Here is a 26,475-nt window from a genome sequence, read left to right on the forward strand (position 1 = left end):
CCTTACTATATGACCCCAAATATTGTGTTGTAAAGCGTCAGACCTTTCCCAAAGCCTGCTTCTGGTGAGTGACAATGACTCTCATTACATCCTGCAACCAATAGAAAATTTGGAACTTCCAGGTAAACCGTGTTAGGAGTCATGTCTGTGAAGCCAAGAATTTTTCCGAATGTGTACCCACGCTGGAATGACAATTCTGGCCTTTGTTAGGGAGAACAGGGCATCAACAAAATCAGACAAAAGAAGGTGATTTGAAATCAAAGTCACTGAGAAGGAGCTAGTCAGTGTAAAATTCCCAGGAATAAATTATTAAAAAAGGCTGCTAAACCCCAAGATGTGTTGCAATTCATTAGAGGCAGTACAGGAAAAAAGTCACAATGTAGTGAAATACCAAATTCCCTTTTGGCTTCTAACAATAAAAACTATGCAGTGCTTGGGGAAATGTTTTTAAATATACCACAGGGGCCAAAGATGAAATTCTAATTCTTATGAATGGTTTTAAAAGTAACATCTGAAATCATGTTAGGGAGCTGATGGCCTCGTGGTATTATCTCTGGGCCGTTAATCCAGAGACCCTGGTAAAGGTCGGGGGACCTGGGTTTGAATTCCGCCACAGCTGATGATGGAATTTAAATTCAATTAAAGTATAGCATTAGGAGTTAAATGGTGATGATGAATCCATTGCTGAATGTTGGAAAAACCTGTCTGGCTCACTAACGTCTGCGAAGGAAGGAAATCAGCTATCCTCACCTGATCTGGGCTACGTGTGACTCCAGGCCCACAGCAATGTGATTGATTCTTAACCATACTCTGGGTAGTAAGGGAAGAGCAATAAATGCTGGCCTGGGCAGTGATGCTGTTATCCCATAAATTGGCGAAAAAATAAGTTTTATAGAATAAAATTCATTTTTGTTTTGGTTACTGTAACTTGTAAAATAGCTATTCATCCACTGACCACATCTTCTTTTTCCCCTGATCTGGTCTGATTTATTTTTTCACATGTTACCATTACTCGGACAAGCTAGATCACTTCCAATTCCTGTCTAATATTTTTGTTTTTCTTGCTTTGAAGAATGGTGTCATTATCAAAAAGAGGTGTTACTTGCATGGGAATAAAGTAATAATAAGCCAAGATAACACAGTGTGAAGCTGGATGAACACAGCAGGCCAAGCAGCATCTCAGGAGCACAAAAGCTGACGTTATGGGTCTAGACGCTTCATCAGAGAGGGGCATGGGGAGAGTATTCTGAAATAAATGGGGAGAGAGGGGGAGGCGGACTGAAGACGGATAGAGGAGAAGATAGGTGGAGAGGAGAGTATGGGTGGGGAGGTACGGAGGGGATAGGTCAGTCCGGGGAGGACGGACAGGTCAAGGGGGCGGGATGAGGTTAGTAGGTAGGAGATGGAGGTGCGGCTTGAGGTGGGAGAAGGGGATAGGGGAGAGGAAGAACAGCTTAGGCAGGCAGAGACGAGCGGGCTGGTTTTGGGATGCAGTACGGAGGAGGGGAGATTTTGAAGCTGGTGAAATCCACATCGATAACATGGGGCTGCAGGGTTCCCTAGCGGAATATGAGTCGCTGTTCTTGCAACCTTCGGGTGGCATCATTGTGGCACTGCAGGAGGCCCATGATGGACATGTCGTCTGAGGAATGGGAGGGGGAGTTAAAATCGTTTGCAACTGGGAGATGCAGTTGTTTATTGCGAACTGAGCAGAAATGTTCTGTAAAGCGGTCCCCAAGCCTCTACTTGGTTTCCCCAATGTAGAGGAAGCCACACCGTGTACAGGCCTCCTGCAGTGCCATAATGATGCCACCAGTAGGTTGCGGGGACAGCAACTCATATTCCGCTTGGGAACCCTGCAGCCCAATGGAATCAATGTGGATTTCACCAGCTTCAAAGTCTCCCCTCCACCGACTGTATCCCAAAACCAGCCCAGCTTGTCCCAGCCTTCCTAACCTGTTCTTCCTCTCACCTATCCCTTCCACCCACCTCAAGCTGCACCTCCATTTCCTACCTACTAACCTCATCCCGCCTCCTTGACCTGTCCATCCTCCCTGGACTGACCTATCCCCTCCCTACCTCCCCACCAATACACCCCGTCTCCACCTATCTTCTGCTCTATCCATCTTCGATCCACATCCCCCTTTCTCCCCATTTATTTCAGAATCCTCTCCCCATCCACCTTTTCTGATGAAGGGTCTAGGCCCAAAACATCAGGTTTTGTGCTCCTAAGATGCTCCTTGGCCTGCTGTGTTCATCCAGCTCCACACTTTGTTATCTCGGATTCTCCAGCATCTGAAGTTCTCATTATCTCTAATAATAAGCCAATCCAATTTGTTCATCTGTTACTTGTTAATATTTGTCAGAATTTCTTGTAGTACAACAAACACAAACGCATTTTACTGAGGTCTTCGATAACACCAACTACTTCCTTGTGAGAATACAACAGATGATCTTGTTAGCGAGTTTTGAGAAGATTTGTAGCTCAGGTTGAGGTTCTGGATGTGAGTTTGCTCGCTGAGCTGGAAAGTTCATTTTCAGACGTTTCATCACCATTCTAGGTAACATCATCAGTGAGCCTCCAGTGAAGCGCTGGTGTTATGTCCCACTTTCTATCTTGTATTAATCCATGTGTAGTCTGCTGAATGAGATATAGAACAATACAGCGCAGAACAGGCCTTTCGGCCCTCGATGATATCCTTATTTATCATTCCTGGGATAATTAGGAACTTTGATTTTCAACTATAAATCCAACTTAGTCTCAAGATAAGAACAAAGTATTGCAATGCTAGTGATGTAATGTGTAAACAGAAAGTGCCGGAGAAGCTCAGCAAATCTGGCTGTATCAATGAGGAGGCCAACAGAGTTGGCCCGTTTGACTCTTTAAATCTGAAGGAAGCTGGAAAAGATTTTGCTTTGTAGAAAATGGTTATGGCTGGGGAGAGGCAAAGCAAGTGCAACAGATGTGCCATAGAAAAAGCAAAGGAGATGGCAAATGTGGACGAGAAGGATATCTAGATGAATAGTGAACATAAATGGCAAGTTTTAATTGTTGAAAATAGGTCAACTGTGCTGACAGCAAACTGATGCAAGCAAGGGGAAAGTGTATAATCTTGATACAGGGAAGAACTCATGCTCTAAAGCTGTTGAACTCAAAGTTATATAGAAATTAGGTGCAGGAATAGGCCATTCAGCCTTTCAAACCTGCTCCACCATCATGATGATCATGGCTGAACAGTTGAGTCCTGAAGGCTATTAAAGTGAAAAATGAATGGTTGGCATGGACTAGTCGAACTGAAGGGTCTGCTTCCATGCTTTATGTCTCTATGACTCTATGAATTATTGTGTTGGACTTGGCTGGAACAGCGCTGCAGGCCTAGGTCAGAAATATGCTCTTTAAGACCAAATAGGTGCATTGAAATGGCAAAAATTCAAAACATTAGGGTCATTCATGTAGATAGAGTGGAGGTGTTTCACAAGTAGTCATCTAACCTACATTTGATTTTGCCAACCTACAGAAGGCTGCATTACAAGCGGAAAATTCAGGAGACTAAGTTGAAAGAAGCACTTGTAAATTTCAGCTTCGTCTGAAAGGTGTGATAGGGGACTTGGACAACGAAGAGAGAGGAGGAAAAAGGGAAAACATAGCACCTTGTATTACAGCAAAGCCCAGCGCAAGAGAATATTCAATTTTTAAAGTTCTTTCTTTCATATAGTATCTTCCATTGTCACAGGACATCCCAAAATCTCAGCTGGACTCACCACATAAACACAATGGCTACAAGAGCAGGCCAGAAGCTTGGAATACAGCGGTGAGTAACTCATCTCCTGACTCCTCAAAGCCTGTCCACTATCTACAAGGCACAAGTCAGGAGTGTGATGGAACACTCCCCACTTCCCTGGATGATTGCAGCCCCAACAATACTTGAGAAGCTTGACGCCAACCAGGACAAAGCAGACCGCTTGATTGGAACTACATTTACAAACAACCACCAACGCTCAGTAGCTGCAGTGCGTAGTATCTACAAGATGCTCATACAGCACCTTCCAAGCCCATGGCCACTTCTGCCTAGAGGGACAAGGGCAGCAGATACATGGGAACACACCCACCTTCTGTTCCCCTCCAAGTCATTCACCATCCTGACTTGGAAATAAAACGCTATTCCTTCACTGTCACTGGGTCAAAATCCTGGAATTCCCTCCCTAATAGGATTGTGGGTCAACACGCAGCAGGAGGACTGCAGCGGTTCAAGAAGGCAGCTCACTACCACCTTTTCAAGGGCAACTAGGGATGGGTAAGAAATGCTGGCCCAGCCAGCAACATTCATGTCCCACAAAATGAATAGAAAAAAAAAGCACTTCATATAATCCAGCAATTTAAGATAATAATTGAATTCATAACATGCCTCATTTGCAAACAAAAGAGAAATGCTCAACCCTAATGTTGTGATTCTTGTTCTTAAACAGACCACAGGGAGACTCAATTATGCAGGTGGACATTATGTTTATTCAAAGATCCTCAGTTTTCAAGTAGCGAAATAGAATACCCTGCCCGTGCTCTGACTAACCCTGCCCACTTTTGCACCATTTCTGTTTCCCACGTCTATTCAATTCCTGTCCAGTCTTGGTCAGATGTCAGTTTGACACGTACAGAAAATCATCAGCATTTACACATGTATATTGTTCACATTTTATTATTGTGTAATGAACAGATGTCTTCCAATGTTTCACCCCAACTTTAAGTTCATCTGGACCATCTCTAATACCTCCCTTTCCTTCTTGGATCTCTCTGTCTCCATTTCTGGCAATCACCAAGAAACCGATATCCATTTGAAGTCCACCGACTCCCACAGCTACCTAGAATACATGTCCTCCCACACACCTTCCTGCAAAAATTCCATCCCCTATTCCCAATTCCTTTGCCTCCGCCGCATCTGCTCCCAGGTTGAGGCATTCCATTCCCGTACATCTCAGATGTCCTCGTTCTTCAAGGGCCGCAACTTGCTCCCCTCAGTGGTCGAGAAAGCCCTCCACCGTGTCTCTCACATTTCCCGCAACTCATCCCTCTCACCACTCCCCCCCCCGCAATAACAACCAAAACAGAATTCCCCCACCCCACCAACCTCTGGATCCAACGCATCATCCTCCAACACTTCCGCCATCTGCAATCCGACCCCACTACCAAGGACATGTTTCCCTCCCCACACTTATCTGCTTTCTGGAGGAACCACTCTTTCCATGACTCCCTTGTCCACTCCACACTCCCCTCCAGCCCCACCACACCCAGCACTTTTCCCTGAAACCGCAGGTGCTACACCTTACACCGCCCTCCCCGGACTGACCTAACCCCTCCCTACCTCCCTACCTACATTCACCTTTACTGGCTCCATCCCCGGCTTTTTGACCTGTCTGTTTCCTCTCCACCTATCTTCTCCTCTATCCATCTTCTATCCGCCTCCCCCTCTATCCCTATTTATCTCAGAACCCCCTTCCCCTCCCCCATTTCTGAAGAAGGGTCTCGGCCTGAAACGTCAGCCTTCCTGCCCCTCTGATGCTGCTTGGCCTGCTGTGTTCATCCAGCTCTATACCTTGTTATCTTCCAATCCATGCTTTTCTTTTATCCTGTCCATAGGAACTTGTTTATACTCTCTTATCTGCTCCTAAGGCTAATAAGGTAAAGTCACTGAGGCCTCAGAAGACCATAAAGCTACTGGTGGTGAGTTTAACCTGAGGGTCACTACACCTCAGGCAAGGGGCGAAGGTGGGAAGGAAAAATCTTTCATGGTGACCTCAGCTGGTGTGGGAATTGAACCTGCACTGATGACATCACTTTGCATTGCAAAGTAACTGTCCAACTGAGCTACACAACCCAATTGTTATATAAAATAGAGATAATAGGAACTGCAGATGCTGGAGAATCTGAGATAACAAGGTGTGGAGCTGGATGAACACAGCAGGCCAAGCAGCATCTTAGGAGCATGAAAACTGACATTTCGGGCATTGACCCTTCATCAGAAATAGGCCCGAAACGTCAGCTTTCCTGATCCTTTGATGCTGCTTGGCCTGCTGTGTTCATCCAGCTCTACACCTTGTTATCTCGTTATATGAAATACATTGTTTACATTTCATCCTTGCACAACAAATAGAAATATTCCATTCTTTCCCTTATCCTGCCTGCAGGAATCTGTTTATACTCTCTAGTTTGTTCCCAAGGCTGATGCAAGGTTGTACAAGGCTCCTCTCTGGTCCTCTGACATTGGCATTTGTGGTGTTCAGGGATTATGCTTGCCAAAATGTACCTTACGCTCCTAGCGAGTAAGATTCACCTTATTCCCGTTGTGGCCTCTGTACATGAAATATTATTCAATGCTCTATAGCTCTCACTTCTGATTCTGAGCACAGTGTCCTGAGTGCAGCATGGCAATGATAGCTGCCAGCGTAGCCCAAGGTGCAATACAGAGGTGCAGAGGGATACTGTAGGTGGATGTGAGATGTTTCATGAGGGTTTTTACCACTTGTTGTGTGTAGGATGTTAATGTTTGTGGATGTGGGGCACTTGTAGCTGGTGACATTTGGAGCATGGCCTAAGATGTTGATGTTCAGTGTCCAACTATGATGTCATTCTGAGCAAGTTACCAGGCACCTGCTCTGATTACCATCTCAAGATTTCATGTTGTCTAGTTTGCTTGGTGCATTTGGTCAGACGGGAAGCTGAAAATTAATGAAGTGAGTTGAGGCATTAACAAAGTATTTTACAAGTGATAATCCCCTTTAATTGGCAATCCAGGAAATTATAAATTGGTGAGCCTTACATCAGGAGTAAGGAAATTATTGGAGAAAATTCTTAGGGACTGGTTTTACTTGCATTTGGTGGAAAAGATGGATTTATTAGGGCTAGTCAGCATGGCTTTGTGTATGAGAGGTCTTGTCTCACAAACTTGATTCAGTTTTTTTGGGGAAGCGATGAAGATGATTGATGAAGATAAGCAGTAGATGTTGTCTAAATGGAATTTACTAAAGCATTTGACAAAGCCCCTTGTCGTAGGCAGGTCCAAAAGGTCAGTGGAATCCATGGTGAATGGCAAGTTGGATACAAAATTGGCCTGACCATAGAACACAGAGGATAGTAATGAAGAGGCGCTTTTCTGACTGAAGGCCCGTTAACAGTGTACTGCCAACCTTTTGTGAATATATTTACGGACTGATCCCCACAGTAACCAAAATGCACTCAGTGGCCTCGCTGGATGAGCCCTCTGAGACGTCCTCTCCTAGTGGAGCTAATACAACTCCTTGATCAGTAAAGCCATTCCCCCACCTCTTCTACATCCGTCTCTATCACGGCTGAAACTTCTAAACCCCGGAACATTGAGATGCCAGCCCTGTCCTTCTCACAACCAAGTTTTTGTAATGGCTGCCACATTGTAATTTCATGTTCCAATCCAGGCTCTATATTCTTCTGCCTTACTCGTTGTACTCATTGCATTAAAATAAATACACTTCAGACCACCAGTTCCACTGTATTCATTAATCTGGCCCTGCCTGTTCTTCCTATTAGACTTACTTAACCTAATATTGACCTCCTCTCAACACTGCACATGCTGACCTGATGCTCTGGCCCCCACACTACCAGCCACACTAGCTGAAACTCTCCTAAGGTCTTTAGTCAATTGTTTTACTTTCCTATTTCTAGAATGTGGCATAGAGAGGAACCCAGCTCATGTGGGTGTAATTACAACGTTTAAAAGACATTTGGATAAGTACATGAATAGGAAAGGTTTGACGGGATATGGGCCAGGAGCAGGCAGGTGAGACTAATTTAGTTTGAGATTATGTTCAGCATGGACTGGTTGGATCAAACGTCCCGTTTCCATGCTGTATGACTCTATGCTTATATTCCCTAAATTCCTTTTGCAGGACTTCATCCCTTTTCCTGTCTGTGTCATTAGTACCACTATGGACCACCACCTCTGGCTGCTTAGAGACATCCTTGACTCTGGCAGCAGAGAGGCAACCCATCATCCTGGAATCTTGCTCAGAACAACAGAAATATCTATCTGTGCCCCCCGACTCTCGAGTCCCCTATTGTTGTTGTTCACTGCAATTTGACCGTCTCTGCTGTACTACAGTGCTAGTCAAAGTGCCACTGACCTGGCTGCTGCTGCTTTCCCCTGAGAAGGCAACGACCCACCCGCAACCCACCCCCCCGCCACCCTGCCCCCACCACCTTCCACCCTCCCCAAACCGTATCCAACACAGTATATCTGCTTGAGAGGGGAATTGCCATAGGGGGCTCCTGCACTGTCGGCCCACGCTTATGCATCTTCACGATGGTCATGCAATGCTACTCTGCCTTTGTAGCCCTTACTTGTGGTGTGACCAGCTCATGAATTATGTTGTCCATGATGTCCTCAGCCTCATGGATTCTCCATAGTGAGTCCATTAACCGCCCCAGACTCTCCATGTAGTCAATCAGGGGCTGCAGCTGAACATAATTCCTGTAAAACTGGACACCTCAGAGGCTGGAAATGTCCCTGATTTCCCACATATTGCAGGAGCAGTGTTCCAAGGGGCTCAGTTCTTCTGCCACTGTGAATCTTACTAAGGACAAACAGTAAACTAGGACCCAAGTACACAACCCTCATCGATTCGCATTTCTCACCCTCGCTCTCTATTCCTAACAAACTACAAACCACAAAAGTAAGTGCTTTATATTCTATCTCCCTTTGAGTACGACTCATTCAGTCACTAAGTCTGCTGTCTGAGCAGCCAATCCTGTGTCACGTTTTGAACCCTGACCTTATGGTCTGGAACACCACCATTAGATTCTGCCCTGCTGTAGCTGCTGCCACTCTGTCTAACCTCAATCCCTAATCCTCAGGGATTTATCCAGAAGCTCCTGCTGTTGCTGCTTCCTCTTAAGTTCATCTTCAGACTGGACTGTGAAAGTCCCTCATTCGTGCAAATCTCCTGCAAAGACCTCACATCACTCCGATATGGAGCCCATGTTTTCAGACGGAAAGAAAACACTGGTTCCACCCACACTGGGTGTGGTCACAGCTATCTTCCCTTCACAGTTCACATTGAGGAATTGTGTGAGAGTATGGAAGGTAACGCAGGTTGTACTTGGCACCGGGAGACTCAGGTGTAGCTTTGATCTCAACGTCCCTTTCTTCCTGGCAATCCCCAGCCAGCCAATCCCTACTGATCCCCAACAGCTGGAATTCTGTCTGCAGTGGTGACAGTTACCTTCTGAACCCCATCTTATTGTCTATTCTAATCTACCATCATGCTCCACAACTGCCTCTCTGGAGACCATATTGTGCTACATGTCATAAAACCTCCATGTTCCGATCTCCTCTCCTTTGCTATCATCTCCCCTCTTTACATGAATTTACAAGGCTATTGCCAGGATCGGAGTATTTAAGCAATAGGGAGAGACTGAATAGACTAGGGCAATTTTCCCTGGAGCGTCGGATGTCAAAGGGTGACCTTATAGAAGTTTTTAAAATCATAATGGACAGAGATAAGGTGATTAGTCATGGTTTTTTCTCCAGGGTAGGGGAGTCCAAAGCTAGAGGGCATAGGCTTAAGGTGAGAGGGGAACGATTTAAAAAGGGACCTAAGGGGCAAGTTTTTCATGCAGAGGGTGGTGCATGTATGGAATAAGCTTCCGGACAAAGTGGTGGAGGCTGGTACAATTACAACATTTAAAATGCATCTGGAATGGTATATGAATAGGAACGGTTTAGAGGGATATGGGCAAATGCAAATGGGACTAGATTTATATAGGTTATCAGGTCAGCATAGACAAATTGGACGGAAGGGTCCCTTTCATCTCTATAAATCCAAATGTTTATGTCAAATCTCCCCCTCTTCTCTATCCCTGTCCTCTCTGCCTTCCAGGTTGCTACCTCAAAAGCTCAGCAATGAGTTCCCCAGCATCCCAAACACAGCATTGCCCCCTGGTAACCCCCCTTGATGACCAAGCTCTTTTGACAACCCAAGACTGACTGTGCCCCTGCCCCTAACCCCATCCTGAGCAACTTGGGTGAACAGCACTGACTAATGACTGTGTGCAGCTCCACTAATGGTTTACCCTGAATGCCCAGGCTGACAGCAGTGAACCTATAGGACTGAAGCTGGTCCACTCTCCAGTTTGCAGTGAAGCAGAACATTGACTGTGCCTGTCCCATGCTGATGACTGACCATGTCCAAGCCACTGGGCTGAGGCCCCCTGATTGACAGCAGCCCCCTTAATGCGGCTGAGGAAGGCTCCCCTTAGACTTTGAGACATGGCCATTTGTTTTATGCACCTGTAACATATTTGTTGCCTAGACAGCTGGGTTTAATGCTGTTTGTGGGAGGTTGATGGAGCATGATGCTATACAGCAAGCTGTCCACCCACTTCACTATGATAAGTTGCCTTACTTTATGTCTATCACTAAGTGGCAAGGAAAGACAAAATCATCGTGATGCTTTAAGGTATGGCTGAGTGGAGGTGGGCAAAGGACCAAACAGGCAAGGCAAGGCAGGAATGCTGTAAGCATCAAAACAGGCGCAAAGTGAGTCAGCTGGAAGAAAGCGAGCAAGCTGCCCTGGGACATATCCTGGTCAAATCCATGAACTGGCTGCCCAGCTCTGTGCCCCTGCAAAGCTTCCTGGCAGCAGCATTCCAATACAAGGTGCCAGTGCTCTCCAAAATGCAGCATGGGCGTGCCGAACCATACCGTGATGAGACATTGAGGCTAGTACATACCAGATGCCAATGCCCATGAGTAGAGATGGTGTGTTGTCACTGTTGATGGAACAAACTCATTTCAGGGCACTGGATGCCCATGACCGAGGTGTGGCAAAGCAAGCAGCGAGCAGGAGTTGCCAGTTACCACCCTGACTTTGATGTTGGGAATTGTTACCATCTACTCTGCATCCAGAGTTAGGAGAATGGGAAACTGCATATTAATAAATCACAATCAGGTAATAATGACATGTTAATGTACACAAATAGCTCCCTCACCAATCACTGGTGAGAAACTTGTCTCTCCATTCAACATTTGGTTGGAAAATGGGACTTTTTGCTCTCAACATTGTGAGAAAATAGCATTTTTCCCAACTTATTCACCATTGTCCATGGGTCATTCAGGGAATTCCATTCTCCCCGTTCTTAACACAGGCAATATAGAAATTCAAATCAAACTTAAAGCTATTTGTTGCTGTTGGATTTTTGGGCTCATGCTTTCAAATAGTAACAATAATATGTCAGGAACTTACAGCACTGGGCCAAATGGATTGAAACTTTTTATCTGAATTCTTTAATTCCCACTGGATCTCACTCTGCTTAAATAAGGGCACTCTCCCTCTCTGTGATCAATTGCTTTCTCACAGTAGAATTCTTTATCAAGGCTGTAAAAGGTTTAGGCAAGTTCTCAAGTGGCATGAACTCTACTGATGCTATTCAAAGACATGTGTAAAGAAATACCCCAGGGAAGCTCTGGGGCCTACCCTAGCACATACCCATATTGCTTCAAAGGGGTCATTTCTGTCAAGGCATGATGGACCATGGATAAATTCAGGATTACATCCATTTCCCCGAATCCCCTTGACATATTAGCAGCTTATCTCCTCTCTGTACCCAGGAATTTTTACAATGTGCCTAATTGAATGAAGCCCAGGACAGTTACTCGGTGATGAAATTACTCAGGACAATCTTCGTATTGGAATTCTGGAAACCAGGTGAGATTAACCAGGGTTTTGCTGCTTGCATGACCAGTGCTGGAAATTGTTGAACATGCTTGAACTGTGATACATTAACTTAAAAATGCATCAATTGAAGACTCTTTGCTGAATTACGATTTATGGCATTAACAGCCAAAAATAGATTATTCCCCACATAACTGCTAAATAAAGAGTTCTTGTTGATTTTTCACCATTATCCATTCATCTACTATTCTGAGCATCACAGCTATTTGCATATATTACATTATAGATATGTACATTAAGTACTAACGACAACTTACACCGTTAACTACTTCTATGAAGTCAAAGCATGGAGGTGTCACTGGCAGAACCAACATTGATTTCTTCTCTGATGAAGGGTCTAGGCCCGAAATGCCAGCTTTTGTGCTCCTGAGATGCTGCTTGGCCTGCTGTGTTCATCCAGCTCCACACTTTGTTATCTTGGATTCTCCGGCTTCTGCAGTTCCCATTATCATTGATTTCTCCTCCTTAATTGTTGTGGTTGTGGTAATTTGAGAAGGTTGTGGTAAACTGACTTCGTGATCCACTGTGGTCTGTGTGGTGTAGGCACACACAGCGCTGCTAAGGACAGTGCTCCTGGATTTTTGCCTAGAGACAGTGAACTGACGGTGATATGTTTCCAAGTCGGATAGTGTATGACTTGGAAGGGGACCTTCTACGTTTGTCCTTCCAGACGGTAGAATTTATAGGTTTGACACCACTGGTTTCATTTTCCATCAGCTGAAAGAAAAAATTGAATCTGGAACAAAATCAAATGAAATTTGGAACTAAAAGTTTTGATTTAACACAAGCTTTATGGCAAAAGGGGTTGTGATGCATAGCGCCCCACACAGCATCCTGCGAGACAAATGCAGTGTGGTCTAATCAAGTTTACAAAAGGTACATAGTGTCGTAGAGTCATACAGCACGGAAGCAGGCCCTTCAGCTGAACTCGTCCATGCTGACCAGGTTTCCTAAACTAAACTATTCCCATTTGCCTCTGCACCTTTCCAATCATTGTACTTGTTCAAATGTCTTTTAAATATTGTAATTGTACTTGCCTCTACCACGTTCTATAGCAGCTCATTCCGTACAAGGTCAGTATTTAGTGAGGATCTGTCGAAAATAATACACTAAGCTATAGGGAGTTATAAGAAGAAGAAGCACACCATGAAGCATGTAAGTATTACAATGATTCATTACGGTGGAGTTGTTAGTACTTCAAATTGATTTTCTTCCTTGTCATGAAAGTAGGTAGCTTTTGATAGAAATTTAGATGTAGTTCCTTGATTGTTCTTGAAGTAATTTATAGGGAATTAAGTTGTTTGGAGCTTTGCAAATGCAATTTTTTTTTAGTTGAATGAGCCATGTTATACCATGGATTATACATTGTACACATTTGTATATCACTTCACCCATTGTATATTCGTATATATCGCTAACCTCTTTTAAAGGTTCAACTTCAAAATAATTAAGAGGGCATAAGGGGACAGTCACTTCAGTCCATGTGTCCTTGTGTGTATCTAGTGATTTATTGACTTAGATAGTTCAGAGCCCCAATTGTTAGACAGTTCAAGACAATACAGGATATATAAAAGGGTTATAAGCAAATGAAATAGGCTGAATAGACAAAAATTACGACCATTTTCAACATCTTTTTGTTTCTTTTTATAATCAAACCTTCCTAGACAAGGAAATTGCCTGCCACAAAATACAATTTCTCATTACATCTCTTTTTACTGTACTGTTTCCTTCTTAGTGAACTATTTTTGCCTCATATTTCTATTTCAGTGTAACTAATAAGCTAGATCAGGCTGAGAAAGCCAGATCAGTGCTTCGAGAATGCAATGGTACTGTATAATGTCCTGTTCAGTGGACAAATTGCTGGAAATACAGTGATTGTTAGTTCTAGGTTACATAAGTGCAAAACAAAACAGAGAAATTAAAAAACAGGCTCCCGCTTTCAGATTCCAGGAGACCAGGTTTATTTGCAGTAAGTGAATTTAAACTGTTGAGAGTTTAATGCCATGAGAAACCAGAATGCAGCGACATAGGAAGCAGCAATTCTCATTCTCTGAATTGTGTAATCTTCAAGCAGACAGAAGAGCAGGTTTGAATTTGCTGCAGGAACTGAAGGGGCTGATTTTCTTGCCCACTGACCTCAACAGAAGACACTGTGCAGCTGCTGGAGCCTTGAGCAAGCTTAAGCCTCACATATCTGATTCTGATTAAGTGAATCCATAACAGCACGCTCAGTAAGGTGGGTGGAATGATAATGTCATAACCTTTCTCAATAGGTTTATCTAAAGCATTATTAATGATGTCTGCAACAATCCTTTGGCTTGATAAATGTTTTGTTACTGTAAAAACTCCCTTTTGAGCAAGAGTTGTCATTGCTTAGCGCCTTTGGCATCTTGGGTTCATGAAAAATGCCATCTAAATACAAGTCTGAATTTCTTTTCGTGTCTTTCTCTTTCTTCCTTCCTTCCTCCCTTCTTTCCACTTCCTTACATTTGTCCAGTATCTTTCAATCCACCTCTTTTCAAAACAATCTTGATTTAATTATTTAGAATGATGAGTGAAATTTAACTCGAACCCTTTGAGATTAAAAGGTCAAATTCAACAGTGGTTCCCAATATGCCTATGATAGCATTGACTAAATTAGTTATAGTGCTGTAGTAATAAAATTACTGCTACACTTTCTAATCTTCTTAGCATGATTGATGTGTAGTCACAACGGATGAAAAACAACCAATTTAGTTTAACCAGCATCTAAAACCTATTCCAAAATTTCCTTGAAACAAATCTGAACGAGAGATCAACAAATCTCTCTGAAGGATCTTGGAATGGGTGTGTTTTAGGAAATAGGTCAGGTCCTGGTAAGTGTAAAGCTGAATTCAATCCTTGCTGACAGCAGCTAAAACTCAAAAACAAATTTTCAATGAGTGAGTTGATTCTGTTACAACAGCAAAAGAATTTACTAAAATCACTTGGATATGTTCACTATATTGACAGTTGTATGTTTTCAATTAGGTTCTTAAGAGAAGCTTCGTGATGTGGGAAATCTGCTGTTCTGAGTAATGAAGCTGTAGCTCCAGTTTGTGGGGAGCTCATAGGCAAGAGACGGGACCGTCTAGTCCTCTATTTTCAACCAAATATTGCAATTTGCCTTTTAATATTACAGTCAAATTGCATTGTCACTTCTGCTAAAATCTGGCAAGTTCCCCACTGGAGGATCAGTATTTGGATATAGTTTTTGCTTCAGGATGGATGCTTCTGTAGTTGTCACTTGATTTAAGAAAAAAATCGTTTCTAAATCCCACCATCAGGCAAATTATGAAGAGAAGATAGGCATGAACATTATGTAGCCATTCTGTTAGTTCATGTGAGGGGAGCAGCATGCTGCTTTTTAGTCATGCATGTGTTTCTGACACAGGTTAATACCTCATGTATATGACCTGTTTGAAAGTCTTGCACTTTCTTCAATGTTTATGTCTTTCAGCATATTTCAGAATGGAATTTCTTTCAATACTGCTTTAGGCAACAGTCTAAACTATTAGAAAGTTGACAAGCGCATAATAGCAAATGGAGTGATGCAATAGTTTCTGTCATTTATAAAGTAATCCGGGGCACTGCTGCACAGGGGAACCCTACTGCTTGTTCTGAAATGTGCTGTTTTCCAGTTGGTGTTACAGGTTAGCAGTCAGGAGCTGCAATGTTGCCCCCCAAGTGATGGCAGCATGAGAAAGGGGAGTGTTTTGTCACATTTCAGATTTATGCCTTGTCGAATGTGGTCAGGCTTTAAGAAGTCAGGAGGTGAGTTATTTTGGAGTTGTACTTTGGATCTGGTTTTCTACGAAGTCAAAGGCCATTTAAAAGTAAATAGTTTTTACTACATTTTGAAGAAAAGGGGTTTGATTACTATTGAGGTGCACCAAGAGTTTAAACTAGGGGATTATTATTGCTCTATTATTAATCCAGAGACCTTGGTCAATTCAGAGACTTCGGTAATTCAAATCCCACCACAGCAAATGGCAGAATTTGGAATTAAGTGTCTAATGATGATCATGAAATTAGTGCCAATTGACAGGGAAAACCCATCTAGTTCACTCCTGTCCTTCAGGGAAGGAAATCTGCTGTCCTTACCTGGTTTGGCATGCATATGACTCCTGACCAACAGTGATGTAGTCGGCTCCCAATTATGGATTGACAATAAATGCCAGCCTAGCCAGTGACACCCAAATCCTATGAACACATAAAAAAAAACTGAGGGCAATTTCAGCACAGCATATTCAACTTTGGCTCAAGTTGCTTCAGACAGACTGGATATCAGACAGGGATCATTGCAAGATGACCAAAGGCCTACTTCACAACGGGCCAGGACATTCCATTAATTGTTTCTAATACCATGTAATAACACAACCAGAAGCAAGGAAAGTACCTAATATATACACATAATACTGTGTATGCATTGCCTTCCCCTTCTCTAAAGGGTTATGGCACCAAATGAATGAAAGAATTTCAGGAAATTACTTCATTAAGTGTCAACAATATTGCTGTGATTTTAGAGTCCCATGTAAGCCAGACCTGGTAAGGAGGGCAGATTTCCTTCGCTAAAGGACATTAGTGAACAACTTGGGATTTTATGACTTCTTTGTCATAGTTATCGTAATTGACAATTTCTTTTAATTTTAGATGTTATTAGTTGTATTTAATTTCTGTTAGCTACCATTTAAACCCATGTCCCCAGAGCATGAACTCCTCTGGACAAATGACATTACCACAATGCCACTATTTCCCGATGAAAGCAGGTGTTGTGTTATATAAATTCTTTCTTTGAATCTTAGCTTTCTAGCTTTTTTGGGGGCAACACAGTGGCTCAGTGGTTAGCACTGCTCCCTCACAGCGCCAGGGACCTGGGTTCAATTCCACCTGTGGGTGGCTGTCAGTGTGGAGATGCACATTCTCCCCACGTCTGTGTGGGGGTACTTCAGTTTCCTCCCACAGTCCACAGATGTGCAGGGTAGGTGGTTTGGCCATGTTAAATTTCAAAGTGAGAGGAGGAAAGTTTATGGGAGATATGCGTGGAAAGTTCTTTACGCAGAGGGTGGTGGGTGCCTGGAACGCGTTGCCAGCGGAGGTGGTAGATGCAGACACAATAGTGTCTTTTAAGATGTATCTGGACAGGTACGTGGATGGGCAGCGAGCAAATGGATACAGACCCTTAGAAAATAGATGACAGGTTTAGACAGAGGATCTCGATCGGCACAGGCTTGGAGGGCCGAAGAGCCTGTTCCTGTGCTGTAATTATCTTTGTTCTCTTTGTTCTAAATTGCCGGTAGTGTTTAAAGATGTTTAGATTAGGGGGATGGGTCTGGGTGGGTTCCTCTGAGAGTCAGTGTGGACTTGTTGGGCTGAAGGGCCTGTTTCAACACTGTAGGGATTCTATGAATTAACTAACTAAATGATTGTAAGAAAACATACAAATTATTAAATTTCCCCTTGTGATGTAGTTTCCATTTTAGTTTCATATTTAACCTGTTAACAGAAAACATAAGCAACTGCCAGCCACACAGAATGTAAGCATTTGTAAAAGGAGACATGATGTTGAAGCTTTTTGTCTTACACTCACCAGGGTAAGGACACAAAAAACAGGCTGCAGAAAGGAACTCAATTTATTCATCATAAGAGCATGCTGATTGGTTGGACCATTCTTGGTATGGAGTTGTAGCAGAAAGAGTTAGATGTCAATCTTAGCTCTTACATTAGGCAGGTAGCCTCTAACTGATCAGGGTGTTGCTGTCAGAATGCAACAGTGATTGCCAATCTCCATGTCCATTTTCTCCCAATGAAACATATATGTATGAATAAATTTAACCAAAAATAGAGTCCTGTGTAGTTCTTAGCATGCACTACAAGGTCAATCCTACTGGCAACCTAATGAATAGGATTCTAGCCATCTGTTCAATGTGTAAAATGAGGACTGTGCTAGGAATTACCCTGGAGACCAATTTAAGACCATCCACTGGGCTCATCCCCATTGGGCATGAGATGCAATTGCACCTCCTAGAAAGTACATATATTAACACACATGACCAGGTTCTATGGAGGCAGAAGGAATCCTTTCTCATAGGAGAAAGAGGGTCATGGAGACAGCGAATCTCTGGTACAGGCCCCATTGTAACACCCTGGGCCAAACCGAGTCTCCCTCCCTAGCCTGATAATTAAGCTTGATTGTTAACTTTCTCCTTCTGAGTGTCCATACCAACAATGACCCAACCAATCAGAACAGTCTGATAATGCTGCATCAATCATTGTCTGCTTCTTGTGTACTGGTCCCTTGTGATGGTGTTGATAAGCTCAATTACAATGCTGAGTGTTGCCTAACAACACAGGTTCAATTCCTGTACTTGCTGAGATTACCTGCTTTCTCAGCCTCACCCTTCGCTGGAGGCAGGGCAGCCGTCAGGTTAAACTCACATCAATTGTCTCCATCTAATGAGAGTGGGATTATGGTGATGATCTTGTTATTAGTTCTCATGAATGCAAGATGAAATACATGGACTTTGTATCTCCTTAGAGCAATGATTAAAAAATGAGGTCTTCTTAATATTTGCATTTCTGATTCCACTTTTGTTTGTGCCTTCCTCTGATTCAGAGCATAGAATTCCTACAATGTGGAAATGGGCTATTCTGCCCATCAAGTCTGCACTGGCCCTCATGAAGAACATCCCACTCAAACCCACCCCATCCCTATAACCTTGCATTTCCCATGGCTAGTCCACCTAAAGTGTGCATGTTTAGACTGTGACAGGAAACTAGAGCACCCAGAAGAAATTCACACAGACATGGCGACAATGTGCAAACTCTACACAGACAGTCAGCGCTGAGGTTGGGATTGAACTCAGGTCCCTGGTGCTGTGAGGCAGCAGTGTCAACACTGAGCCACTGTGCCATCCTATGTATATCCATTTTGCACTTAAAATATAGGTTGGTGCTCACCTCACCTTTTCATGACACAAAGATGCAAAACTAGGTATTTAACTGAGGTTGCCAACATATCCCAATATTCTTAACTTGGATGATTTGCTACGTTAAAGGAGCTATATAACGGCCACTTGCCGCGAAAGTTATGAATGACTGCTGATGGTCATTCTGAGGCTGTGCCAAAGCTGAGTCATGAAAGTATAGTTTGTAATCTAAACAACACCCAAAACCATTTCTCCCATCTATCAGCTTATATAATTACATTTCCTCATCTGCACACACCCTCGTTTTTGTAACAAAGTTATGAAGTATACTACTGAATGGCTTCTGAAGTTCCATACGCAAGTGTTCGTCCCTTTATCTATCCAACTCACTGTTTCTTCAAGCTAAACCAATTGAAACCCAAAATATTAACTCCATTTCATTGTCCACAGATAATGCCAGAGCTTTCTGCTTCCAGATTTCCAGCATCTATTGTGTTTTGCATTTATGGTAATGGGTATCCAAAAGTGGGTAAGGTAGTCAAGCAGGCATATGGCATGTTTGTCTTCATTAGTTTGGGCATAGAGTATAAAAAATTGGCAAGTCATATTGCCATTGTGTATAGAACTTTAGTTAGGCCACCTTTGGAATATTGTGAACAGTTCACAAGAAGGGTTCCGACCAGAATCGTTAAATTTCCTGTTCCTCTGATGCTGTCTGGCCTGCTGTGCTCCTCCAGCTCCACGCTGTTTTATCTCTGTCTACATCTTCTGTAGCTTTGACAATGTGTAATTTAAAAAGTTTGTTTTCGATCTATAACCATTTTTGGCCAACGTTTATTGCTCAACCCAAACTGTCCTTGACATGATGGTAATAAACAGAGAACGAGAGTTAACCTCATTTCAATGGATCTGAAGTCACTGTGGTGTTTTATTCAGCTGTCTGACCACAGATCCTTGTATAGTGTTCGACTGCCTTAGTCTTTGGAGCTAGTGCGTCAATTAGCTGAGTGCCCACTCTCAGAGAAATTTCTAGAGTTGAAACAAACTGCTCACAGCATTGAGAGCACAGATATTGAAAGGTCTGTAAAGTTCTGAATCCCGTGAACAAATAGAAGTTAGAAATATCGCTACATGAAATAAGATATACAGCAATTTAATCCAAAGATACATCATGTCCCAGCAACGTTAGGAATTCACAGAATAGTGGTTAAGAAGGAGGCTATCCGGTCCATTATACCTGCCCTGGCTCTGGTCTGGCTCTATTGTCAAGTGCCAATTTTTGTTTGTGCCTTTTTTCTCTTTATCCCTGCACACCATTATTATTCAAAAAAGCCATCTAATACCCTCCTAAAAGATTCATTTGAACCTACCTTCTTCACATTCCACAGTGCATTCCATACCCTAACTACTCACTCTGTAAAAACATTTTCTACACATCACCCTTGCTTCACTTGTACGGCACTTTAAATCTAGGTCCTCTCATACTTGTTTCTTTTATAAGTGCAAAGAGCTTCTCCTTATCTACTCTGTCAGGCCAACTCATGATGTTGAAAACCTTTTGAAGTAGGGTCTAGGCCCAAAACATCAGCCCTCCTGCTCCTCTAATGCTGCTTTGCCCACTGTGTTCATCCAGCTCTACACCGTGTTATCTGTTGAAAACCTCGATCAGGTCTCCTCTCAGTCTTCTTGTCTCCAGAGAGAACTATCCCAACTTCTTCAATCTATCCTCGCTGCTAATATTTCACATTCCTGGAACCATTCTAGTAGATCACTTCCTCACTCTCTTCAATGCACTCATGGCTTTCCTATCCTGTGGCACCCACAACTGTACAAAATATTGCATCTGAGGTCAAACAAGTGTCTTGTACAAATTCAACATCACCTCTTGTTCTTGTACTCTATGTCCCTTCTAATAAAGCTGAGAATACCGTACCGGTCCACCCCCTTCAATGATCTGTGCACATATCCACCCAGGTCCCTCCGATCCTTGACTCCCTTTAGAATTGTTCATTTTATATTGAGCTTCAATGTTCTCCTGACCTTACACCTCTCTGCATTGAACCTCATCCACCACCTGTCCAACCACCTCACCAACTTGTCCAAGATCTGTTTGGAATTCCACACAGTCCTCTTCCCAATTTATAATCCTTATAAATTTATTGTCATCCACAAACTTGGAAACTGTCACCACAAAGATCCAGAACATATAATCAGGAAGGGCAAAGGTCCCAGTAATGAACCCTGGAAACTCCACTACAAACCTTCCTCCAGCCTGAAAAACACAGATGGTAGACTAAGAGTAGTGTGGATAAGAACATAAGAACTAGGTGCAGGAGTCGGCCATCGGCACCTCGAGCCTGCCCTGCCATTTAATAAGATCATGGCTGATCTTTTTGAGACTCAGCTCCACTTCCCCGCCCACTCACCATAACCCTTAATTCCTTGACTCTTCAAAAATGTATCTAACCTTGCCTTAAACACATTCAGCGAGGTAGCTTCAATCATTTCACTGGGCAGGGAATTCCACAGATTCATAATCCTTTGGGTGAAGAAGCACCTCCTGACCTCAGTCCTACATCTGCTTCCCTTTATTTTGAGGCGATGCCCTCTGGTCCTAGTTTCACCTGCTAGCGGAAACAACCTCCCTGCCTCCACCTTATCTATTCCCTTCATAATCTTACATGCTTCTATAAGATCTCCCCTCATTCTTCTGAACTCCAATGAGTATAATTCCAGCCGCTCCTGAATTGCAGGTTTTCTCATGTAATCCTTACAGTTTTTACTTTTCAGATCATAAGATTTTTATTTTGAATCATTTTGGGACACTTGTATTACACAGCGAGTGGTTTGTGTGTGGAATGAGCTGCCAGAGAAAGTGGTGGATGCAGGTACAATCACAACATTTACACGTCATTTGGATATGTATATGAATAGGAGAGGCCTGGAGGGATATGGGCCAGGAGCAGACAGGTGGGTCTAGTTTAGTCTGGGGACATGGCCAGCAAGGACGAGTTGGACTGAGGTGTCTGTTTCCATGCTGTATGGTTCTATGGCCCTGCTCTCTGTTTTCTATCACTGAGCCAAATTTGTGTCTATGTTACCAGTGTCGCTGGTGTGGCATTGTATCAAACACCTTTTGGAAATCCATGGATATCACATCAACAACATTATCCTCATCAACCTTTGCCATTAACAATCATCTCTAAACAAGTCAGTCATACATGATTTCCACGTCAGAAACCCATGCTCACTCTTGCTAATCTATTGTAAGGTGCACAGTGTTTAGCACTGCTGCTTTAAGCTTCCAGGAATCCAGGTTCATCGCCACCCTTGGCACACTGTCTGTGTGGGGATTGCATATTCTCCCCATATCTGCATGGGTTTCCACTGGGTGCTCTGGTTCCTTCTCACAGTCCAAAGATGTGCACGTTAGGTAGATAAGACATGGGAAATGCAGGGATAGGCTGGGAGGGATGATGCAGACCTGACAGGCCGAATGGCCTCTCTGTACACTGTAGGAATTCTATGAACACACCTTTTTCCACGTGAACACTAACTCTATCACTAATAATTGTTTCCAAAAGCATCACCAGTATCAATGTTGCGCAAACAGGTCTGCCATCGCTAGATTAACATTACAACCTTTTCTGAATAAAGCCACATTGCTAGCAATTCTCTGGAGAGACGGGGAGAGGAAGGTTGATGGGGGAGGACAGGGGGAGGAGTAGTGGTGGAGTGAGGGGGGAGGGGGTGTTGGGGGATGGTGTTGGAGGAGGCAGGATGGAGGCGAGGGGCGAAGACAGGACAGGGAGATGAAGGAGGACAGGTGAGGGAGATAAGGGAGGAGAGGGAGGTGAGTGAGGTGGGGAAGGGGTGGTAAGTGAAGGGGGAGAGGGCTTCAAGGAGGGGCGGGGAAGAAGGGAGGGGGAAGGGAGGGAAGGAAAGAACTAGGAGAAGGGAGGGTTGGGGGCTAGGGAGGGGGTTAGAAAGAGGGGGAGAGAGGGGAGAAAGGACGGGAGGTGGGGAGGGGAGAAAGGACGGGAGGTGGGGAGGGGAGAAAGGACGGGAGGTGGGGAGGGGAGAAAGGACGGGAGGTGGGGAGGGGAGAAAGGACGGGAGGTGGGGAGGGGAGAAAGGACGGGAGGTGGGGAGGGGAGAAAGGAGGGGATAAGGAGAGGGTTGAGGTGGGGAGGAGGGGAGGATGGTGAGGAGGGCTGAGGGGGAGAAGTGGGGTTGGGGGAGAAGTGGGGTTGGGGGAGAAGTGGGGTTGGGGGAGAAGTGGGGTTGGGGGAGAAGGGCGAGGTGGGGAGAAGGGCGAGGTGGGGAGAAGGGCGAGGTGGGGAGAAGGGCGAGGTGGGGAGGGGGAGAAGGGCGAGGTGGGGAGGGGGAGAAGGGCGAGGTGGGGAGGGGGAGAAGGGCGAGGTGGGGAGGGGGAGAAGGGCGAGGTGGGGAGGGGGAGGGAGAAGATGGGGGATACAGGTCGGGGAGGGGGCAGAGGAGGGAGGAAGTGGGTGGAGGGCAGAGGAGGGGGGATAGGGGAAAGGAGAAGAGAGGTGATGGATGGGAAGAGGGGGCGAGATGGAGAATGGAGAGAGGAGGAAGTTGGGATATGGCGGGGGGGTGTGTGAGGAGGAGGAGGAAGGAGTGGTGGATGAATGTGGAAGCTAAGGGGGATGTGGGGGGCTATGGGGGTTGTGAAGGGGGAATGGGGCATATGAGTGGGGAAGGGGGTGTGAGGGGAAAATGGGGGTGTGTGAAGGGGGCAAAAGGCAGTTGTCAGGGGTTAAGAAGGTGAGATGGGCAAAAGGAGCTTGTGATGGGGGTGATGGGGTTGTGAGGGGTTATAGGGGGTTGTGAGGGGGTATAGTGGGTATGAGGGGGAAGGGGGTTGTGTGGGAGTAATGGGGGATGTGAGGGGCTAAGAGGTATGTGAGGGGGAAAGGGGGTGTGAGGGGGAAAGGGGGTGTGAGGGGGAAAGGGGCTGTGAGGGGGAAAGGGGGTGTCAGGGGGAAACGGGGTGTCAGGGGAGAAACGGGGTGTGAGGGGGAAGGGGGGGTGTGAGGGGGAAGGGGGGGTGTGAGGGGGAAGGGGGTGTGAGGGGGAAGGGGGGGGTGAGGGGGCAATGGGGGATTGAGGGGGGTGTGAGGGGGGTGTGAGGGGGAAGGGGGGTGTGAGGGGGAAGGGGGGGTGTGAGGGGGAAGGGGGGGATCGAGGGGGAAGGGGGGGATCGAGGGGGAAGGGGGGGATCGAGGGGGAAGGGGGGATCGAGGGGGGTGTGAGGGGGAGGGGGGTGTGAGGGGGGAGGGGGGTGTGAGGGGGAAGGGGGGGATCGAGGGGGAAGGGGGGGATCGAGGGGGGTGTGAGGGGGAGGGGGGTGTGAGGGGGAGGGGGGTGTGAGGGGGAGGGGGGTGTGAGGGGGAGGGGGGATCGAGGGGGGTGTGAGGGCGAGGGGGGGTGTGAGGGGGAGGGGGGGTGTGAGGGCGAGGGGGGGTGTGAGGGGGAGGGGGGGTGTGAGGGGGAGGGGGGATCGAGGGGGGGTGTGAGGGGGAGGGGGGTGTGAGGGGGAGGGGGGTGTGAGGGGGAGGGGGGGGGAGGGGGGTGTGAGGGGGAGGGGGGGGGAGGGGGGTGTGAGGGGGAGGGGGGATCGAGGGGGGTGTGAGGGGGAGGGGGGATCGAGGGGGGTGTGAGGGGGAGGGGGGATCGAGGGGGGGTGTGAGGGGGGATCGAGGGGGGAATGGGGGATTGAGGGGGGGTGTGAGGGGGGATCGAGGGGGGGTGTGAGGGGGGAAGGGAGGGGTGTGAGGGGGGAAGGGAGGGGTGTGAGGGGGGAAGGGGGGGTCTAGGGAGGGGTGTGAGTGACAGGGAGAGATGGGGCAAGGGAGGGGGAGCGGGTAGGAGGCGGGAGGGAGTGATGGGGGCGAGGGGGGGAGAGATGTGGTGGGGGCGGGGGAGAGAGGGTGGTTGAGACAGCGGTGGGGGGCAGAGAGTGAAGGGGGGCGAGTGAGGAGGGAGTGAGGGAAGGAGTGAAAGGGGCGGGAGTTGGGTAGTGAATGAGTGAGGGGGAGTGGGGTAATGAGTGGGAGGGGGCGGGAGCCGGGAGAGTTGAGTGACCTTTCCCTGAGGAAGTTGCTTTCAATACCAGATGCGGAGCGGGTGGGTGTGTGTCCGGGCAGAGGTGGATGTGAGTGGGCTGCCTGTGCAGTTGCTCATTCCCATCTGGAGCTGGGTACGGGCTGTGTGTGTGACGGAGAGAGAGCGCGCTGATGGTGTTATCCGCTGGAAGGGAAAGTCCTCTTTGGAAAGAAGTGAACAAGGCGTCGCCATGAGGGAGATTCTGTTCAAAATCTCCTTCACCTTCTGCTCCTTGTTTTCGGTGAGTGCTCCGGGAGTGAAGTCTCCACGTAAACACAAAGTGCAGAGTTAGCAAAGTGACAGCAGCCTGCACTGGAATACGGTGTGGTCAGTCTGACAGCCAACGCCGGCAGGAAGAAACAGGATTTTCACCTTCAGCTTAATCAGTTTACGTTTATGCTCAACCTGAACCTTGTCAGGCTTGTTGGGAGGGAAATCACTGCGAAAAGAGGACTAGGGAGAAATTACCAGTTCGTTTTAACTGTTTAAACATGCTTTTGTACCTCTGCCTTTTGTGAAGTTTTGTGATTGAAGATGATCTAAAATGATAGTTAGGTGCACTTGAGTTGCAAATATCTCTCGCTGGTTTACAAGGTCTGAGGGACCCAGGAAACAAAACTGAAAAGTTGTTGGAAAAGCTCAGCAGGTCTGGCAGCATCTGTCAAAGGAAAAAAAAACAGTTAACGTTTCGAATGCGGTGACCCTTCCTCAGAAATTAGGTCTTGATGGACCCAGGTTTTTTTTGTGAAGCTGTTACCTTTCGGCAAACTGCTGCTGTGTCCTTCAGAAACTCAGAATGAACAGGGCAGGGGCTGCGTTTACATAGCGCCGCCGCCTTTCCCGCTTGAATTACTTGGTGTTGAAGATTGTTTTCTGATGCTGGCAACAAGAAGCGCTGTTTAATGCAACAAGAGAGTGTGAGGCTTTCAGGGCAAGGGAGGGAAGTGTTGGGAACTTTTTTCTCAGGGAGAACCGAGCTGATCATTTCCCTGGGAGTAATTTTGGAGACGGTTCAGATTGTGTGTGCCGATATGTGTGAATTTCATCCCCTGGTGATAAGTTACAGGACAGGTAGCCAAGTGACATTATCCCCGTTGTGTAATAATATTTATACCGCCCAAGACAAAGCAGCCTTTTAATTGGCAGGACGTCCACAAATATTTGAGTCACTCTACTACTCAAGTGTGTACTATCTACAAGATGCATGAGAGTAATTCACCAAAGATCCCAAGGCAGGACCTTTCAAACCCAAGTCCACTTCATCAAGAACAACAAGGGCAGCGGATACATGGGGGCACCACCACCTGCAAGTTGCCCTCCAAGTCAGTCGCCATCCTGACTTAGAAATATATCGTCGTTCCTTAAGTGTTGCTGGGTCAAAATCCTGAAATTCCCTCCTGAATAAAATGTGGGTCTGCTTACAGCATGTGGACTGCAGTGGTTCAAGAAGACAGATCCCTACCACGTTATCGGGGCAACTAGAGGCCAGCAGTAAATTCTGGCCCTGCCAGCGACACTCGCATCTCATCAGTGAATAGTGAAAGGAAATCTTGACAAATTCGACACTTGTGACTGACTTCCATTTGTTCCCAGCAAGCTGCCTGTACTGTTTCATTGTTAACCAGTGGTCCTCTGTGTG

At 45.7% G+C, this 26,475-nt stretch overlaps 1 protein-coding gene across 1 annotated transcript in view; it reads left to right on the forward strand.

Moving 5' to 3' along the window:
• The first annotated feature begins 24,835 nt into the window (after nt 1–24,835).
• Nucleotides 24,836–26,475, forward strand: part of vipr2 (vasoactive intestinal peptide receptor 2) — a 148,398-nt gene continuing 146,758 nt past the window's right edge. Inside the window, exon 1 of the mRNA XM_048559580.2 lies at nt 24,836–25,077. Coding sequence (XP_048415537.2) covers nt 24,847–25,077 — 231 coding nt within the window. The 5' untranslated portion in view covers nt 24,836–24,846. The remainder of the gene's footprint in view (nt 25,078–26,475) is intronic.

This window comes from Stegostoma tigrinum, chromosome 2, assembly GCF_030684315.1.
Source record: "Stegostoma tigrinum isolate sSteTig4 chromosome 2, sSteTig4.hap1, whole genome shotgun sequence".
NCBI lineage: Eukaryota > Metazoa > Chordata > Chondrichthyes > Orectolobiformes > Stegostomatidae > Stegostoma > Stegostoma tigrinum.